The 21,610-nt window shown below is 41.4% G+C and overlaps 1 protein-coding gene and 1 non-coding gene across 3 annotated transcripts in view; one reads left to right on the top strand and one right to left on the bottom strand.

Annotated features, from left to right (window-relative positions):
• Positions 1-6,341: 6,341 nt before the first annotated feature.
• The window catches only part of ZMPSTE24 (zinc metallopeptidase STE24), a 38,711-nt gene continuing 23,442 nt past the window's right edge, over positions 6,342-21,610 (bottom strand). The window contains exons 8-11 of one of the 2 annotated variants that reach the window (XM_025419784.3): positions 14,648-14,752; positions 11,681-11,824; positions 9,490-9,592; positions 6,342-8,068 (exon numbers count right to left, since the gene is read on the bottom strand). In XM_025419784.3, the coding sequence (XP_025275569.1) occupies positions 8,028-8,068; positions 9,490-9,592; positions 11,681-11,824; positions 14,648-14,752 (393 nt within the window). In that variant the 3' untranslated portion in view covers positions 6,342-8,027. The remainder of the gene's footprint in view (positions 8,069-9,489; positions 9,593-11,680; positions 11,825-14,647; positions 14,753-21,610) is intronic. The other variant, XM_025419783.3, reaches the window with a different exon arrangement.
• Positions 13,487-13,593, top strand: LOC112642684 (small nucleolar RNA U13). The gene has a single exon (XR_003125384.1). It is a non-coding gene; the product is annotated as a small nucleolar RNA U13 (small nucleolar RNA).

Genomic DNA, 21,610 nt, shown 5'->3' on the forward strand with positions numbered 1-21,610 from the left:
TCACCCTAATGTTGGCACTAGGTCCCCAACCAAGCCGGGGTGCCCTTCCCCTCCGACCAGCAGGGCAGAGAACTCTCACTAATGCACTCCCAGGCCTCCCTCCCCTGCCCCATCACACACACACCAGTGAGGTCTCAGTCCCCTTACCCCAGCTAAGGGACAAAAGGAAAGATATGGTGACATAGCCCCTAGCTCCAAGGGCCACAGAGGTGGCTTCACCCTCAATGCTTTGACAAATCCTGTATCACAGCATCCCAGCCCCCACCCCCCTCCCCCAGGAGGCCCCACTTCTGCTGCAGCTGCTGGAGCAGGCTGGTGGGGGGGCAGGGGAGGAGGGTGGGAGCAGCAGGTGGGGAGGGGGCTCCCTTTCCCTAGGCCAAGTCACAGTGCTTGTCCTAGCGTGTGAAGACATGGCTTATAGCCGGGGTGCACCTTGAGGTTTCCCCGTGTGCTCTGGGCTCTCTCCGTGGCCCTCTCTGCAACTTTTCAGAGACCATGTCCACTGGGGGATTGTTGCCACGGGAGGAGGGGTTTGAATCCTATAGTTACACCTCATTCCTTCTGACTCCGGCATCTGAAAGGGCTGGAGGGGGGCTGTGGATTCCTCGGCACCGGTGCCCCAAGACTTCCCGGAGGCTGAATCTCACTAAGGAAGACCGCATCTATGAGACTCTCCTAAGCGTCTCTGACCTCATGTCTCCACTGGGACCCTGGTACATCCCACTCCAGCCATGCCAGCCCCTGTGCTGCTCCTCAAACATGCTGTGCCACACATGTGTCAGCCCCCTGTTGGGAGTGCTCTTCCCCAAAATACCATCACTGCCGGTGCCCTCACTTCGGGTCTTTACTCCAAAGTGGCCTTCATATCCCCACCTAATATTCCAGATTCCTCTCCCATGCTTTATGTCCTTGCACTTGTCACTATTCGACAATATCCTATAAACTCTGCAGGGCAGCAACTTTGGTCTCTCGTTTGCTGCTTCATTCTGGAACCTGCACATAGAACAGTGCCCGGTGTCAGGATCTAATAACATGGTGACTGCAGTTGGAAACAGCATACTGTATAATTAAAACTTGCTAAGAACAGAACTTAAGTGTCCACACACACACACACACACACACACACACGAAAAAAGCATTTGAAAAGAGAAAAAGTTTCAAAACCAGAAACATGCCTGGCACATAGCAAGTGCTCAATAAGTAGTTATTAAGTAGATGAGTATGCTCGGGATGCTGAAAGGAAGACCCCACCAAGCCTCACACCGGGAAGGAGGGGATTTGGTCTCAGCTTGTGTGGGGCTGAGGCGTGTTCCAAGAGGGCCCACAACGTCCAGGCTCCTCCCTTCACCAGCAAGAATGAACCTCCCCCAACTGAACCAAGAGACAAAAGTCTTGGTGTAACAGAAACAAAGTAGGAACTCAACTCCCCTGTTAGTAATTAGGAAAAGGGGGATTCGGGCGGCCTAACGGAGCACTGCATCAAGTGGGCCCGGCTCCTTCATGGAGGAGGAACCTCCTTTCCGGAGGCTCAGCAGCTTCTCCTCCATCACGTAGCCTGTGAGGACTCAGGGTCCCAAACCTGCCCCTGGCAGAGGTCCCGGAGTCTGGATGATGGGCTTTTGTTGCAAGTAATTTAGTAAGTCACTAATCTTTCAGCCCAGATGGCCAGCGTCCAAGCCACGCTGTTAAGTCAACAGTGACAGGGCTTTCGGCCAGAGCTTGGGCGTCTTACTGACAATTAGGATCTCTAGTTGGCTGCCAGGTATTTTGGCAATTTTCGGAGTGGGCGTTGCTATGGTGGCACTAGGCGGGCACAGAAGCTGACGAGGTCCTCTGCCAGGTGAGCACTGCCCAAGAACAGCAAGCAGTCCAGAGGCTGCTGTAAAAGAGCCGGGGAAGGGCAGAAAAAGTCTCAGGATAAATGGGGAGCCTGTCCTTATCCCCAGAAGAAGGCTTTGACTGGTGGTAGGACCCACTGCCAGTTGCTTTGGTTACTGGGCCTGTCATGCTGCCATGAGGTCACAGTCAACCGAAGTCTAGTGGCTCTAGCTCTAGGTGGGTGAGGAGCACGGTGTCCTCTGCCCCTTTGCCTATCCTTCCCCCAAACTGCTTCTTCAACACTGATACCTTATCTCAGTGACCAGTTATACCACCTACCAGGGGCCCAGGCCTGAAACCTGGACCATCTTTTAACTCGTTGGCTTTCACCCCCATCGCTAATTCGTCTCCAACCCTGTCGATCTCTCCTTTTCACTCATTCGTTCAGCAAATATTCATTCATTCCACTATGTAAGCTCCATGAAGGCAGGGGACTTTACCTGTTTTGTTCCCTGCTGTGTCCTCCGAGTTTTCAACAATACCTAGTACTTAGCAGGAACTTCATACATACTGGCCAAATGAATATTACTTGGGGTAATATCCACAGGCGTTATTATGGCACACAAGCCCTTGGGCCTGACCCCTCTTCCTCTTCAGTCATTTGTCACTCCTAACTTCTTGCAATTCCTAAAATGCCCCATGTACCGGGCACCTGGATGGCTCAGTGGGTTAAGCGTCTCTGCCTTCGGCTGAGGTCGAGATCCCAACGGTCTGGGATCGAGCTCACCTCGGGCTCCCTGCTCAGTGGAGGGCTTGCTTCTCTCTCCCCCTCTGCTGCTCTCCCAGCTTGTGCTCTTTCTCCCTCTCTCTGTCAAATAAATATGTGAAAAAAAAAAAAAAGCCCCATGTTCTGATGTTTTTGTACCTGCTGTTCCCTGGAATACCACTCTCACCCTTCCTTAGCTGATTCCTATTCCTCGTTCAAAACTTGATCCTCCCCTCCCCGCAGTTGCCAGCTGGGTTAGGCACTTGTCTCTCGTGCTTATTTATATCATAGCAATTATTGTAAATTATTAACTATTATTGCTATTTTTTTAAAGATTTTATTCATTTATTCATGACAGAGAGAGAGACAGAGACACAAGCAGGAGAAGCAGGCTTCCTGCAGGGAGCCTGACACGGGACTCGATCCCGGGACTCCAGAATCACACCCCGGGCTGCAGGCGGTGCTAAACCACTGGGCCATCAGGGCTGCCCCTATTATTGCTATTAACCAGTTACTGAGCTTTTATTATCAGATACCATGCTAAGCACCCTACAAACACGATCTTATTCTACCCTTACAGCAATCCTGACACAGGTATTATCCCTATTCATCCTGTTAAATATAATAACCCTCCTGACTTGACTTCTACCTACTGCTACCATCCCATAGTTTTGCTCCCCTTTATGGGAATAGAACACTGCCTGATTTGGCTTCCAGCTCACCACACGGTCCTTCTCAGACTCCTCTGCTGACTTCTCATCTCCCAGTACATAAAGGTCATGAAGGTCAGAGTGCCACGTGGCTTGTCCTTGGAGCACTTGTTCTCACACTCGTCTTGCAACCTCCCTTGGTTTCATGGCTTTAAATTCCATCCCCACATCCCTAACCTAGGCTTCTCCCCTTAAATCAATCCATTTCTCCAACTGCCTCAACATCTTCACTAAGAAGTCTGGTGGGCATCTCAAGTTTAGGCTGCCCACTGTGCAAGTCCCAACCTTCCCCTCTGGAATGCCCTTTTCCTTCCTCCTTCCCCATCTCAGTTACTGGCAACTCCATGCTTTCAGTATACACTGGAATCATCCTCTACTCCTTTTTTCACACCTCAAATCTTCTCCATCAGCAAATCCTGTTCTTCCAGCCTTGAAAATACATTTAGAATCCAATCACTTCTCACCACCTTCTTGACCACCACCCAGGCACCATTTTTAGTTCTTGCCAGAAGTATTCTGATCAACTAATCCACTTAATTAGTCCACTGATGGCACCCCTGTTCCTCAATTGAGCAAGCAGAGTGATTCTGCTAAAACTGAGATTAGATCATGTCTCTTTTTGGCCCAAAACCCTCTGATGGCTTCCTCTGTACTCTAGGAAAAGCCTGAATTCTTCAACAGCCTACAAGACTCTGTAAAAACTACCTTATCCCTACCTTTCTGACTGTACCTCCCACTATTTCCTTTTGGTATATCCCATCCCAGACACTCTGGCCTTATGGGGTTTCTCAAACACACCACTCACTCCCACATCAAGGTCTTCATACTTGTGGTTCTCTTCTCCTGCAACATTCTTCCCCAGAACACCCACTTCCCACAAATCACCTACTCACTTCCATCAGGTTTTTGTGTGGACATTACCTCTAGCAACACCTTATGATCACTGTATGTTAAATTCCACCTCCTGGTGCACCTGGGTGGCTCAGCTGGTCAAGCATCCCACTCTTAATTTCAGCTCAGGGTTCTGAGATCAAATTCCACATTGGGCTTTACAGTTAGCATGGAATCTGCCTGAGATTCTCTCTCTCCCTCTGTCCCTCCCCGTTTGCGTGCATGCAAAAGCTTTCTTTCTCTAAAATAAATAACTCTTGGGGCACCTGGGTGGCTCAATCAGTTAAACATCTGCCTTCTGCTCAGGTCATGGTCTTGGAGTCCTAGGATGGAACCCCACGTCTGGCTCCCTGCTCAGTGGGGAGTCTGCTTCTCCCTCTCCCTCTGCTCCTCCCCCAGATCATGCACTTTCACTCTCTCACTTGCTCTCTAAAAAAATAAATAAAATCTTTAAAAATAAGTCTTTAAAAAAAACTTTAAAATATAAATCTTTAAAAAAATAAATTGCAACTCCCACTCCCCATACACATGTATACAGCTCTCCTTTTTCACCAAGACATGTATCACTGTTTAATATCTATTATATGTATTTTTATTGTCTACCTCCCTCCACACTAGAATGTGAACTCCATGAGGGGGTGATTTTTCTATCACCTATTTACTAACATATCTCCCAGAGCCTGGAGCACAGTTTGGTAGAGTGAAGACTTGGTATTTCCTAAGTAACAGATGGAGAAATAAAGGCTCAGTCATGTTTCTTACCCAAAATTTTCCTAGTAAGTGGTATATGGTACACTGGATTCTAGAACCCTGGATCTTAACCCTGAAGTTACACCCTTCCTGAGCCAGAGAGGAGCTCTGATCTGAAGGCGCAGGCTGGTATCTGAGATGCTGGCTTCATCCTGCTACTGGGTGTAGGAAATTCTGGTTTCACAGATTTTTAGAAAACATGGGGGTGTGTGTCATCCTATCTGTCTCTGGTCAAATTGTTTGGAAAATCCTCCTTCCTGGAATCCATCCTGGATGAGAAGACCCAGAGTTTTTCCTATCCATATTGTCTGTCTATACCATCCCACTACGGGTTATTTCTGCCTCCCACCAAACTATATGTATAGCTCCATATACAAGTTACTTGCTCACTCATTGTGGTCTTGAAACATAAGTTTTTGAATATAAGTTCCCTATAATTTTCTTTGTATAGAGCAACTAGAACAGAACTTAGAGCCCTCAGGTAGTACTTAGTAAACTTTCTGCTAATGATGATAAAACACTCAAAACAGTCAAAGCAACACAGAGCATATATGTGCAGAAGAATCCAAAGGATTGATGAAGAAGACCAAGCAGAAGAATGCTTCCTCAGGGAGGGGAATACCACACAAGGGATTAAGGATGACAGTGAGAATATAAAGACCAAGGGCAAGGTGGCACCATCAATGGAACTAAAATTACTGAATTAATCCTAGGAACTCTGCTCCTATCCTAAACAGAGACAAAATTTACTAGTAGCTCTCAGGCTTCCACAAAGGGCTATGTTAGATAAAGGCAGTGTATACTCTACATTCATGGAGACTCTACCTTAGATTTAGAGATCAATACTGCTGAGGTCATGCCATTTTACCTGAGGCCCGGATCTGCTTCATCCTGCCCCCTGCAGATCCTCTGAGTATTAGGGTCCAGAGTGCCACCTCTTTCCTTGGCTGGCCTCTCTATTCCAGCCCCTGATTGGTCAATACCTTGAGAACCTACTGGTACTGTCCGGCCATCCCTATGCCTCTGCCATCAATAAACTGGAGAGGACTAGGTCAAAACAATTACATATTAAAAAGCAAGTTATTGCTGCCACAGGTAAAGGAGCCCAAAGAGGCAGCTGGAGCAGACCAGACAGGCCCAAGACCATCGGAGCAGATGGAAGTGGAGGAGTGGTTCCAAATGAAGCTTCTGATGAAACATCAAAACCCAGTGGCGTTCTGGAGTGGAACAGGAGGGAGGCACAGAAGAGGACTGTGTGGGTCAGGCACAGCGCAGCATTGACATCAGTCAACGGTAAGGCTGCTTCTTCCTACTCTTCATGACTAGCCCCCAAGTCCTCTTAGGAAATAAACATACCTCTAGGTAACAAATGACACACAATTTTGTCAAATCAAAGACAAAGTCCATTAATCTGCATTGGCAATTTTTAATGTTTCACTTGTGCAGAAATGAAATTTGTATTGAAAGGCACAGAAGGAAGGAAAGGCAGTAATCACAGCGTGAATCCACAGATAAAGGATGCTGGATAAAAGCAAAAGACTGCTCCTCTTTAGCCTTAGGAAAATAAATAATGCAGTACTAAACTAGATCTTTATTTTTGTTATACTTCCATGTAAAGACATTACCCAAATATGAGCTGAGTAAAAGACTTTCTGGCCAGATACCAAAGGTACACAGTTGATTCCACTTTGGAATAAATGCTCAGAAGGGAAACATTACCAGAGGGTGGGAGCTCTAGGCACAAAGTAAGTTCTCGTTCAGAAAATGGACAGAGATCTGAAGCAGTCAAACACACAGCTTTGAAAACCGGAAATCTTTCATGACATCTGTTTTGAAAATAAAAATTAGCTGCACATCAAGAATCGTAATTTTCAAAAATGGAAACCAGGTCTGATTGAGTAGTACTTATGACTTCCTGATAAAAATTACAAAAATAAAAACTGAGACTCTTCTGTCCTTGAAAGAGATATAAAACTATATTTTTTCCTGAAACACCATAAGAGAATCATCGTTTCACCCTTACATCTCTTACCACTTCCTTTCTCCTTCTTTCCACATTCTGCCACTTTAAAAATAGCAAAACCTGTTCAATAGGGCAATTTCTGCTAAGTGAAGGATGCACTATTTACTGAATAAAAGAGTATAGATGAGGAAAAAGCTGAGTGTTCTGAAATATACTAGTTTACCTCTAATGGAGTCGTATCCATCAGGTAGAAAGAAAGGTAAAGATTGATATTTTCCTAAAAACAAAAACAAAACCCAGTGATTTAAAACATTCTAAACATAATTTCAAATTTCAGAGCACTATTAGAGGCTCCTGATCAGTGTGAAGCAAGACGGGCAACAGAGAAATTTGGTAGAACAGTAGAACATATCTCTAACTGCTTTCATTTAAATAACATCAGCCTTACTGATTATTTTCTTCCTTACTTAAAACAATGATTGGCCAGGTTAGGTCACAATAGCATGAAAATAACAACAAATCTCAATTTAGGTATGAGCACAATGATTTGGGACCACTGTCTCTGCCTCACAGAAAGGACTCTGAGGTGGTGTTCCTCTATTAAATATATGCCCCCAAACACATTATATGCAGATTCCATATAAGTGTGTGAATAAAACAAGTTTTGTATTTCTCAAATAATTTTAAAAGATGATGGTAAATTAGATGTGAAAGATAAAACCATGCCTTTAAAAACATTAAGCCTCAAAATGTGTTTTGAGTGGTTTTTAAGAAATGGATTATTAAAATCATTTTTGACATGAGATATTAAATGTATTTAAATCTGGGTTTTCTGTACTTAATAATTTCCCTTTAAAAAAAAAAAGTTTAAAAACATCAAGAGCTGGAACATGCTGTCAGGACAGAAATAATCAGAAATGTCTTGAGTCGCAGACCCTGGGCACATCAGTCTTGTTTTGAGCTTTCCAAAGCTTGAAGCCTCTCCAGTAGTGGAGGGTGAGAATAATGCCACATTGAAAACAGCCAGTCCGAAACAGGGAATCCCAAGTTATCTTTGTTTAGTTTGATTAAAGCAGAATATAAGTCTTTAGCTTTCCCAAGTTTCTTGGCAAATGCATCAGCTTGAAACTCAAATCTGCGGCTTAGGACTGTTAGGCAGAAAGAGAGAACCTGAAAAAGTAAACAGAAGAGTTTTAACCACTGCCCCCCTCTTTGCTGCCACTGCCAGCTGCATGAGCAAGGCCTACAGGGGAAGTTCAGCTCAGGATAAGAAACAGCAGACTCAAAGAAAGACCACTAGTATTTAGGGAACCTAGGTGGGAAATTATAAATTGAGCTTTTTTCCTTCCCCAAGCAAACAGACCAGAAAAAGATATATATCCAAGTCTATATGTTATTCTGACCAAAAAAATACTAATTTTTAAGAATCTGCCATGTGCCAGCCACTGAGGGAGGCACTGTACGTATTCCCCAACAATCCTAACAATTACCATGGTAGTTACTCTTACTGCTGTTTCACAGGTGAGGAAGGTGATGTTCAGAAAGCGGAAATAACTTGGTGGAAGTCACACAGCTAGAAGGTGGTGGCACTGAGAGTCTCGGTGCCTCCACAGATCACGCACACCACCTTCCTCAGGATCAGAGGTTAAGTTGTCATTTCTGCTCAGACTCTTTCTCTTGTTCACTAATTACACATAAGAGGCTACGGCCTCTAATGAAAACCTCAAAATTGAATTTTCTAAAGTGTTCTGAGCTACGGCAGAATTGTCAGAATAAATATCCAGTTACTGATGATGACCATTACAAAGGAGTCCAATTTCATTTGAAAATATACATTTCGGGATCCCTGGGTGGCGCAGCGGTTTAGCGCCTGCCTTTGGCCCGGGGTGCGATCCTGGAGACCCAGGATCGAATCCCACGTCGGGCTCCTGGTGCATGGAGCCTGTTTCTCCCTCTGCCTGTGTCTCTGCCTCTCTCTCTCTGTGTGTGTGACTATCATAAATAAATAAAAATTAAAAAAAAAAAAGAAGATATACATTTCGAGGGGAAAACAATTTCTTTGCACACTGGAGTACTTCAGATTGAATGGCACGAATTCTAGTTCTTACCTTAAAATACTTCAGCATCAAAACAAAAAATAAGTTTTAAAAAGTCTCTCATTTGTACCTCTCACTGTTACTAGCAAATAAGAGAGTTGCAAAATAATTCCTGGGAGTTCCTAATACCTTCTTAGACATATTCAAAGCTATCACCTGAATGAATTCTGCCAGAAATTTCTTTCTACATCTTTAATATACTTTTCAGGATAGAATCATTAAGTGGGGGCGCCTGGGTGGCTCAGTTGGTTAAGCCCCTGCCTTCAGCTCAGGCCATGATCCCAGTGTTCTGGGATACAGTAAGGCTCCCTGCTCAGCGGGGCATCTGCTTCTTCCTCTCCCTCTGCTCCTCCCCCCACTCATGCTCCCTCTCTTTCTAATAAATAAATAAAATCCTTAAAAAAAAAATGGTTAGTCTCTATCAACCTATCTGATTTTAAGTGTTCTTTGAATCTCATATTAAACATAAAAGTAAAAACATAAGCAGATACTAACCTGCACCTGCCTGCTCTGCTGTAGGTTTCCAAACTCTTCTTAAGGGGGAATTTTCCCAACTTTCCGAGGAAAACAGCTCTTTTTTATCATGCCTTCTCAAACACTGACATTAAGCATAAATTTTTTTGTTTAAATATCTAGTCCTTTTGAAACAAATCTTCTAGGTTCTCCAAGATTTTTTAAACAGTTGCTAGTATCTCTGCAGATTAATCACACTTCAAATTACTCTAATACCCCTCATTTATTTAGGTGGTTTTTGAAGTGAACTCAACCACTCAATAAAAGGAAGCAAATAAGCAAAACAAAAACTCTCTGAGCAGCCAAATTAACTGCCACAAAGGAGAACACTATTAAATACTGTGCATGCTTGTACTTAGAATGGGACCCTTCAAATCAGAATCTGGTAACTGCTACTTAATGAGTTTGATGATCTAATTTCCCCATCTAGGGTAGGTTAAGGATGAAAACTAGAAAGGGGGCAGCCTGGGTGACTCAGCAGTTTAGCACTGCCTGCAGCCCAAGGTGTGGTCCTGGAGACCCATTATCGAGTCCCATGTGGGGCTCCCTGCACAGAGCCTACTTCTCCCTCTGCCTGTGTCCCTGCCTCTCTCTCTCTCTCTCTCTCTGTGTTTCTCATGAATAAATAAATAAATAAAATCTTAAAAAAAAAAAAAAAAACTAGAAAGGGATAACGATGTAAGTGAGTCACACTGACTGTAGTAAGCGTTATCAGCTTGACAGGAAAAGACCCCCCAAAAATAGTTAAATAAGTAGGATAACTGCTTAAAAAGCAGTGGAGGTCATTAGTATACATAGCTCACTGTCCTTAAAGGCATGGCTGAACTGCGACAGAAGACAGAAATGGCAAAATCATTAAAAAGTGTTCCCTACGGGCACCTGGTTGGCTCAGTCAGTGGTGCATGAGACTCTTGATCTCAGGGTTGTGAGTTCAAGCCCCATGTTGGGTGTAGAAGTTACTTAAAAATAAAATCTTAAAAACAAAAAGTGTCTCTAATCCATTTAACTAGTAACAAAATGCATAAGGCATTTTAGAAAATACTTTCAGTTAAAAAAAAAAAGAATGTAAAGGTAGTAAATCTCAGTGCTTTGGGAAACTTTCTTAGTTTATATGGACAATGCTATGTAAATATGATCTATTCTTTTCTATTTTTCTTTTCCAACCCTTTCCCCCTTTGTAATGGAGAAACAGGATTCATTTAGTTTATCTTAAAATCTTTACAACCTGGGATCCCTGGGTGGCACAGCGGTTTGGCGCCTGCCTTTGGCCCAGGGTGCGATCCCGGAGACCCGGGATCGAGTCCCACATCGGGCTCCCGGTGCATGGAGCCTGCTTCTCCCTCTGCCTGTGTCTCTGCCTCTCTCTCTCTCTCTCTCTCTCTGTGACTATCATAAATAAATAAAAATTAAAAAAAAAAAGAAAAGAAAAAAAAAATCTTTACAACCTGTCTCCAGGAAAGAATCTTTCTGTATGGAAACATCTCAAAATCCCCAATATTATTTCTTGGCTTAATTTGACTTAATTTATTAAATATCATGACATGTTGCCATCATCAGATTTGTTAATATACAGTCTCATTAACCCATGCCTTACCACCTGCATGGAGTCCCGCTACTGAGCAATCTGACCTCACTTACCATAACACACCAAAAGGGCCTGAGGTGGGACCCTTAAGGCTATTCTGAAGCGGGTAGTCAGAGAACACAATCAGAGGAACAGTGTCATCATACTGTCTCCCATATTTAGCCATACATATACATACATACATACATACATACATACATACATACATATACTCAACTATCATTGTTTCATTCCCTCACATACACAAGATTTTCAGCCAAGCACTGGGGAATATGTGATCTAGAACATAGCATTCCAATAGTTAATCTCCATCTACCAAGTCTCTGAGGTACAGGTTAGATCAAGGTTTCCATCACTAAAGTCTAGTCCTCTACTCACCCCCCCACCCCCACCCCTGCTGGCAGCATGCAAGCATTTGTTCATTTGGGCTTGGGTTTTTCTGCTACTTTCTTAGACTGGCCAGCAAATGAAAGGATTAAATCATCTACTTGTTAAAAATATAGTTTTATTTCTTTTTTCACTATCCTAAAGGTTCTAGATTTGAAATGCAAGGGCATATGTGAGATAACTTTAACGATTATACATTACCTCATTGTAAGGTGAAAAAATAAACTGGAAGATGATCAATAATCCAATTAGAGTGGGTTGGCTGTTATAAAAACCAAACGCAGCAAAAAGTTCCTTTCGACCAATTAATACAGCAAACAAGAAGAAACACAGGAAAGAATTCATCTAGAAAGAAAGACACAAAATTCCTAAGTTATTACTAAGGTGATTTCACAATGGGATCAGAAGCACCAAAAAACTAGAATCAGACATCATGGTGTGATTCTAACTACGAATAGTTTTAGTGTAATCATAGAAAAAGTTATTTGGGTAATTTTACAGTTTTATCCTAGAAAGAAAAATAAAATTTCCCCAAATGTCTAAACTGTAGGTTTCTATATGGATAGGCAAGTTTAAGTGGAGCCTCCTATGACTGAGAGTCTGAAGTGGCCAATAGCAATGGAGTATTTTCTTTCTGTAAAAAGCTAAAAGGCTAGAATGGATTCTGGCTCTGTTTGCACTAAATTGTAATCAGACACAAGGCCTTCCACTCACCTTGATGTGGAAGCTCCAAAAAAACAAGACTCCCTACTTTTTAGAACCACTGGAGCTGTACTGAGTACTAAGGTCCAAAAAAAAAGTAGATGTACCTTTAACAATAAATGAGGGGAGGGAAATAAAAAAATAAAAAATCTGTACCAAAATATGAGTAAAAGGGGTACTGGGTGGTCAGGATCTTGGAGGCCAGAGGTACCCTATTCAAATGTACTGCTCTAAACCATCTGCCAGATGACTCAAAAGCTACCAGCCTAGAGTTGGGCTCAGCATAAGGTTCGCCAGCTGGCCTGGGTTGAAGCACAACCAGCTCTATCATTTAGTCCTTATAATTCAGTAGATTCAACATGACAAGCTCCAACAGAAAACTTCACTCACAGTGAAGGCCCCTAGAGTTAAAATAAGCTATGCATGCCATTTTTGTCAAGTAACTACTTGCCTTTTGAAAAACAACTTTTAGTTTGCTATTGGGCCCTACCAGAGACTGATTCCTGATTGTGGGACACTACAAACCTGCAATCTGAGCTGCCCTTCCTAAACTGACTGCCATGTTGATCCACCTAGCCAGAAAACTGGTAGGCCCTGAAGCACTCCAAATCAGATATAAGCGGCACATATGCAAGTGGGAATGAAGGATGTCATGAAGGGAGAAGTACATTAAATGAGCAAGTGGATCATACTCCTAGTATGTCAACTCCTGCCACGCTACCACCCCCCTCAATCAACCCTTACTCATGGGGAGCTCCCTATAATCATTTAATTGAGGAGGAAAAATGTGAGCCTGTTTTACAATTAACTTAGTACAACTATGCTGGCACTGGCTCAAAGTAGACTGTTGTGGCATTACAGAACCACTTGGGGCTGTACTTGGAAGACAACAATAAAGGAAATACTCTAAATGAGGGAAACTTTGGGTAGTATATTTCATTGCTCACTCAGCTTGGAAGGACAGAAGGCCTGAGCTAAGAATATACAATCACTGGCAGTGGGCAAATAATGGTTTGGCTGGATGATCAGGGAATTGGAATGAACTTAAGAATGGCTAACAAGATGTGGAAAATAGGGTATGTGGAAAAGCTTCCAAAATTAGCCCAGAGTATAATATTTTAGTCCAATGTGAATGTTCACTAAAAGAGGCCACAGCAAAGGAAGCTGTCAGTAAGGTGAAGATACCTACTCTGCGGATGTTAGCTTCTCTCCCCAGCTATTCTAGGACTTGGTCAAGGGGCTCTTGAACAAAGGCCAAGGTGCCAGGGATGGAGTCAGTGCATTAACCAACAACCCAGATATTCCCCCCACTGGCTTTTGCTGAGCACACAGTCTATTAGCCTATTACGCCATTGTAGGACATGTGCCTCCCTCAAACCTTGTTATGACCTTAGCACATTACCCATCTGACATGAAAACAAAACAAAACAAGACAAAACACCCACTTCAGACTCAGCTAAGGCCACATCTGCTCAGAACCAGTCAACAGAATATAGTGCTATTTCACCTGGAGCCTAACAACTGTGGTAACTGTTGGTTTAGAGAGCTGATTTAGACCCCAGAGGAGGAATGTTAAAGGAATTGTTATTTTCTTGTTTAGTTACTACAGTCCTCTTCAATAGATGTATAATGACTTCTAAATGAGAAAAAAGGTTTAAAAAGAAAGCATTTTGGGATCCCTGGGTGGCGCAGCGGTTTAGTGCCTGCCTTTGGCCCAGGGCGCGATCCTGGAGACCCGGGATCGAATCCCACGTCAGGCTCCCGGTGCATGGAGCTTGCTTCTCCCTCTGCCTGTGTCTCTGCCTCTCTCTCTCTCTCTGTGACTATCATAAATAAATAAAAATTAAAAAAAAAAAAAGAAAGCATTTTAGGGGCGCCTGATTGGCTCAGTCATTAAGCGTCTGCCTTAGGCTCAGGTCATGATCCCAGGGTCCTGGGATTGAGGCCTGCGTTGGGCTTCCCTCCTCTGCAGAGAGTCTGTTTCTCCCTCTGCTCTGTGTGCTCTTGTTCTCTCTCTCTCTCTCTCTCTCTCTCTCTCTCTCAAATAAAATCTTAAAAAAAGAAAAAAGAAAGCATTTTAATGTCTAGCTTATCAAAGCTCACGCCTTTTGATTTTCACAGTTCCTATAACTGAGGGACACTGGAGCTGACCACAATGGTGGTAATAGCAATAAACACTGTCATGGTACTTACTGATTCCACATACTACTCCAAACTCTACATGTATTAACTCATTTATTCTTACATCAGTCCTAGGGGGTAATATCATTCAACAAGGGATGGAGGCAGAGAGAGCTTAAGGAACTTACCTGAAGCCACATATATTAAGTCAGGGAGCCATGAGGGGAAGCCAGGTAGCCCAGCTACAGTCTGTCTTAGCCTCTCTAACTAGACTACTTCTCCTGCCTGCTGTACTTCTCCTTTGACTACCATGCCATACAAAGAGAACTGTCACTTCCAACTTACCTGGCTGATAATGATATTTTTGACTGTGTGTCCCAACTTCCAGTGCCCCAGTTCATGGCCTAGTACAGCAAGCACCTCCTCATTTTTACATCCTTGTTTCTTATTCTAAATCAAAGAACACATTGAAAATAAATTATTAACAACCTTCAGAAACTTTATGCCTTTTAACTCAGTAAGAGTCCTTCTTAGATTCTAACTAATTTAAGAAAACAATCAGTCTTTTATGCAAAATTTCTCATCTACCTAACAAAATATTCTCTGAAATCATTCCATGGTAGACATTGGGTTAAGCATTGGAGAAAGAATCATGAACAAGACATTCTCTAACTTCATGAAGCTCAGTCTAATTTGGATTAGGAAAAAATATATATATTAAAAATATAAATCTTTATCAATAGAACAATATTTAAATAAATCATGACAAAGCTGTATGACAGCCATATTGTAAACCCATTAGAAATGTTTCCAAAGTTATGCTCTGACATGGGAAAATGGCTTATTAGGTGAAAAAAGCATGATACAAAAGTAAAAGTAATGATTCCGATTATGAAAAAACATGAATGTGTATCATAAAAACACACAAATACAGAAAACAAACCAGATGTATATCAAATGTTAATTAGTTTTCTCTATATGATACAATTATAGTAATGTTTAACCGTCTTCTATTTTTTCTATTTTCCAAATTATCTACAAATAAGCACATATCACTTATGATCCCCCCCAAAACACTATCAATTTCCATTTAAAAAATCGAGACTTGCAAGTTAAGATGGCAAAAAGAACATTCACAATGCACAACTAATGTTACTCCTTCCAAAATCCCCCAAAAAACTACAGTCCAAGGGACTTAAAAAAAAAAAAAAAAAAAAAAAGATAGAAACCCACTAGGGAAAACAGAAAAGGTGACAATAGTAACATCTGGGAAGCAGGAAAGCAGATGGGCAAATGAACAGGCTTTACAGTAGACTAGAGAAAGCTGACTCACAAGCCAGCAGTGGAGCAAACAGAACAAGCCGGATTTAACACAGTCTTCAAAGGGCTTGGGAACTAACAACACTAGGAACTTTTGGAACTGGGAGAGAAGGGGAAGTCACTAGAGTAAGAAATGGGTAAGAGTGGTTTCGGGAGTAATTAAGGCTCCAGATTCCTTCTCCAACTCTACACCAAAAGGCAACTAACTGCTCCTCCCTCACTGCAGCAGGAGCCTGAACGGTTGTTCTCTCTGGATAGGGCAAAAGAAGAGAACGTTTCAAAGGATGGCTCCACAAAGCAGAGGGTAGAGTACACCAGCAGCAGACTACGTAACCTGGTTAGCTGCTGGGAAAGGATGTTGAATACTGAGGACTCTCTCCTGACCGAGTCCTCCCCATACCCAGCTCCGAGAACACTACCCTCCAGGCAGAAGATCAAAAGAGTACTGCCTGGGAACTCTCACCACTCCAGGAAAGACTGGAGGATACTAACACCAGGTGTTCTCTGGCAAGAAGACCACACGGGGTACAGGGAACCTACAGTGAACACCTCTTATCGATAGGCTCAGAGATTCCAATCAAGTTTTTAGTCCCATTCTCTTGCTAAGGAGTAGACAACCAAGAATTACCAAATACATGAAAGAAGCTGTTAAGATGGAAGACTAGATGCAGGAAAGTAAAGCAGTATGGAAGAAATAGACATTATATAAGGAGAAAATTTTAATTTTTTCCCCTTCAACACATATAAAGACTGGGCCAGGAAAGATGAAAAAATAACCACAGAAATTGCTAATGTTTATTAAACAATAACTACAAACATAGGCCCTCTGTGCTAAATACTTAACTATCTCATTTATACATCATTATCACCATAGGATATATTTTATAATTACCACTTTACAGATGAGAAAATCTAGGCACAGAGAAGTTCACTAATTTTCCTCTGGCCACATAGCCAGAGTCTGGCATTTGAAGCCAAGTAGTCTGATGCCAGAGACCTGTGCTTTCAACTTTTACACAATTATGAATGTAAAAGCTTCATCAATCAAATAAAATAATTTTAGTTAAAACATGTGTAACCCTTTGCATATTATTACAGTACTGCCAAATAATTAAACATAACTGCCAGGTGGTCATATCAATGATGAAATATGTTTACTAAGCCAAATAGAATTGTTTATAAACTTCCCAGATTCAATGTAAATAGTGCCAAGACACAATGAACAATTTAATCTTAATACACACACTCACACATGTGCACATACATATTCATTCACCAATAAAAACACACATACACACCCACCACCAGACACCTTCTTCTGGCAATGTTAATTACTAGATAGTCTAAAAAAATCCCAGACATCTAAAAATGCTTAAGAAGTTATAAATATCCTTTTAGACATACAATTTATAGGGAAAAGCCAAAGGTGCGGAGTTGAAATTGATATCCCTTGCACAAGCTTAGAAAAAAATACAGTGGCAAAATTACCCAATTGTGTCAAGTCTTACCTAAAGTGGAAAAAAAAAGTCTCTGATTAAAATTCAAAATCATTATCTGTATGGTCCAGAAAAATCCCAACCTGACAGGTTAAAGTACTTCTGGTTTGGTAGCACTGGGGACAGATAACAGGAGCAAATGCAAATCCTCTAATTGAGAATTGTACCTTAAACCCAGACCCCTCAGGATTCCTAAAGATTAAAATCAGGGATGCATTATAAGCTCACAATAAAAATTGCCAAAGACTTCAGAAGATGATGGAATAATGAGTAAGAGCAGAAAAAATAAAGAGCATGATTAGCTCCATAAGACTTTAGACAATGGAAATGTTAGATACAAAATATTTTAAAAGCAAGCTTTATACAAAGAAGAGATCTAAGAACACGGAAGGAAGAGGAGACCCCTAGAAACAACTAAACTGATTTGAAAAAGAAACAAATAGAGCTTTAAAAGTAAAACACAATGGCCTACTTAAAGAATAAATATATCTAGAAAAAGAATCAATGAACTGGAACACAGAGAGACAGAAAATATCAAAGGGTGATTATCACTTGTGAAAGGCAGAATGCGATAGTGTAACATTCATCTAGTTGGAATTCCTGAAAGATAGACTGGAGAGAATGGGAGAGAGGCAACACTCAAAGATACCAATGACTAAGATTCTCAAAACTTCAGGAAAGATCTAAGTTATTAGATTTAGGAACAATGCTATATCTCAAGTAAGACTGACATAAAGTCCATACTGTTGAACATAAAAATCAAAAAGAAATCTTAAGAACAACCAGAGAGAACTATAAAGAAATGACAATAAACTGAGAGTAGACTTTTTCATAGGAACAAGGTAAGCTACAACACAATGGAATGGCATCTATTTTTTTTCTTAAATATTTGAGAGAAAGACAGAGCACAAGTAGGGGGAGGGGAAAAGGGAGAAGCAGAGCCCGAGTAGGGAGCCAGATTTGGGACATGGGGCTTGATCCCAGGACTCAGGGATGACGACCTGAGCTGAAGGCAGACACTTAACCGACTAAGCCACCCAGGTACCCCAGAATAGCATCTTTAAAGTGCTAAGAAAAACAGTTAAAAAAAAAAAAAAAAAAGAAAAAGAAAAACAGTTCAATGAGATAATCAGTCTTGAGCTGACATCCAAGAATGAGAATGAAATAAAAACAAAACCCAGAAATTTCCAAAGAAGGTGCTAAAACATATACTTCTGGAAGAAAGTTATGTCTGAAAGGAAGGTGTAAAATGAATAAGGAATGGTAAGCAAAGAAACAGGTAAGTACAGGAATAAATCTAAAATAATGACTGTATAAAATAATAATAATGCTAATTTGGGGGGGTAAAAATTAAACAAAGCTAAAACACAAGGTGAAAGGAGTGATCGGATTAAAGTGTGTATGGTCCCTGGATTGCTCAGCAGTGGAGATACTGTGTTTTAAGATTTTTTTTTTGAGATTTTATTTATTTATGAGAGACACAGGGAGAGAGGCAGAATGTTTTAAGATTTTTTTTTTAACATTTTATTTATTTATGAGAGACACAGGGAGAGAGGTAGAGAGAGACACAGGCAGAGGGAGAAGCAGGCTCCACGCAGGAAGCCTGATGCGGAACTCGATCCCAGGTCCCTAAGATCATGAGGTCCCTGAGCCAGAGGCAAACGCTCAACCACTGGTCCCTGAGCCAGAGGCAAACGCTCAACCACTGAACCACCAAGGCGCCCCATATTTTAAGATTTTAAATTATATGGGCAAGCTTAATTTTTAACAGTGGTCTCTGAGAGAATACTCATACAAGAACCTTCCAAACTGAACAGCAACTCAAATAGAATTTTTTTTAAAGATTATATATTTATTTATTCATGAGAGGCACAGAAAGAGAGAGAGAGAGGTAGAGACATAGGCGGAGGGAGAAGCAGACTCCATGCAGGAAGCCTGATGTGGGACTTGATCCCAGGACTCCAGGATCACACCCTGGGTCAAGGCAGGCGCTAAACCACTGAGCCACCCAGGGATCCCCCTCAAATAGAATTTTTAAAAAGCCCTCCAAAAAAGAAAAGAAAAGAAAAGAAAAGAAAGGAAAGGAAAGGAAAGGAAAGGAAAGGAAAGGAAAGGAAAGGAAAGGAAAGGAAAGGAAAGGAAAGGAAAGGAAATGAAAGGAGTACATATATATGTTTGGGGGTACAGTGCATGTATGGAAAGGACAGAAGAAGAGGGCATAAAATAATATGGTAGAAATAATTCCAAATATATCCGTAATCAAAACAGACTTAATAAAAAATTTTTAAAAAGATAGTGACTCTCAATTTGGACTTAAAAACAACCATAATAGGGCACATGGGTGACTTAGTCGGTTAAGCATCTGACTTGGGCTCTAGTCATGATCTTGAGGTCCTAGTATCAAGCCTGCTTGCCACTTTCTCTCTGCCCTGCCTGTGCTTGTGCTTTCTGTCTCTCTCTTTCAAATAAATAAAATTTAAGAAATAGGGATGCCTAGGTGGCTCAGCGGTTGAGCGTCTGCCTTTGGCTCAGGGCGTCTCACATCAGGCTCCCCACAGGAAGTCTGCTGCTCCCTCTGCCTGTGTCTGCCTTTCTCTGTGTGTCTCTCTTCAATAAAGAAAATCTTAAAAAAAAAAAATTTAAGAAATAAATAACAAAACAACCGTAACAACAAAACCTATCTACATACTCTGTATACAGCATTTAAGACAGAGGATGGTAAGGTGGGAAGCAAAAGGATGAATGAGACAGTAGTAGCTGAGGGGTAGCTCAGTGGTTGAGCCTCTGCCTTTGGCTCCGGGCATGATCCCAGGGGCCAGAGGTCGAGTCCCACACTGGGCTCCCCACAGGGATCCTGCTTCTCCCTCTGCCTATGTTTCTGCCTCTCTCTCTAGGTCTCTCATGAATAAATAAATAAAATCTTTAAAAAAGAGAGAAAGAGAGAGAGAGAGAGAGAGATGGTGGTGGCTGGTTGCACATGATGAATATACTAAAAATCACTGAATTGTACACTTAAAAATGGTTGAAATGGTGAGTTTTAGCTCAATAATTATTTAAAAAAGTAAATGGATGACATCTAGCATACATTAACTGAAGAAAATTGGTGTAGCTATATTAAGATCAAACAAAATCAACTTAAGGGCAACTCAAGGGAAACCTGGCTGGCTCAGTTGGAGCATGGGACTCTTTTTTTTTTTTTTTTTTTTTAGATTTTATTTATTTATTAAGAGACACAGAGAGAGGCAGAGACACAGGCAAAGGGACAAGCAGGCTCCATGCAGGGAGCACGATGTGGGACTCGATCCCAGGACTCCAGGCCCATGCCCTGGGCCAAAGGCAGGCGCTAAACCACTGAGCCATCCAGGGATCCCCAAGCATGGGACTCTTGATCTCAAGGTGGTGAGATGGAGCCCCACGTTGGGCATAGAGATTACTTATCTCTAAGTAATCTTAGAGATTTTTTTTTTAAGAAAAAAAAAAAGAGAAAAAAAAAAAGAGAAGATGACTTAACAGCGTTAAAGAAGGTCACTACAGAATGTTCAAAGGTTCAAATTACCAGGAGGATGCATTAATTCTTGAATTTATATGTACCTAATACTATTCCCTTGGAATATATCAATTCTGACAAATCTATCATAATAGAGGATATTAACATACCTCTCTCAATAACTGAAACATCAAGCAAAGTATCAAAGACATACAGAAATCTGAACCAAAGAATAAACAAGCTTGATCCACTGACACACACAGTATCCTGCAACAGTTAGAGAATATATATCCTAGAAAGTGAAGGCTAAGGGTTTTGAAATAAACTGCAGCTACTTAAAAGGATGAAGTACAAAAAAAAAACAAATGAATGTGGAATTGATTTTGTTGTACGCAGGTTAGAAAAATGCAACCTAACGGGAACACAAACAGCCAGATTTATTAGAATCTAGATATTGTACCACTTTTCCCCTCCTTCCCCAATTCCTCTGGGTAGATATGTAAGAAAGAAGATAAAGAGATTTTGCAAGATAGTATTGACATATATATCTCTTTTCCTTTCAAATATTAGAATTCAGGTCAGAGCACATTTGGTAGGGGAAGAAAAGAATGAGAAAACTGACCTAGTTCTTTAAAAGGCAGAGAGACACGTGTGCACCTATTCCTTCAGGGCCATTAAGAAAGAGTAACAATTTAAAGCACCAATTAATAGACATCTATTCTAAGCGGGAAATGAAGAGTAAAGATCCACATATGAAGATATTCACTGCAAGAATATTTTTAACAGCAAGAAACTGGAAACAATCCATGTATGTACTAGGAGAATGATGAAAAAAATGATGGTTTATAAAGATCAGAAATACATTATGGTAAGATATTTATGGTCAGCTGGATTATTCATGTATTCTAACTTTTCTATTGCTTCCAAAATAAGCAAAAATATGGCTGTTGTGTTTAATACTTAGAATAATGGTAACAGAATAATAGTAACAGCCTATGCAGCAGC

Source organism: Canis lupus, chromosome 15 (assembly GCF_003254725.2).
Source record: "Canis lupus dingo isolate Sandy chromosome 15, ASM325472v2, whole genome shotgun sequence".
Taxonomy (NCBI): Eukaryota; Metazoa; Chordata; class Mammalia; order Carnivora; family Canidae; genus Canis; species Canis lupus.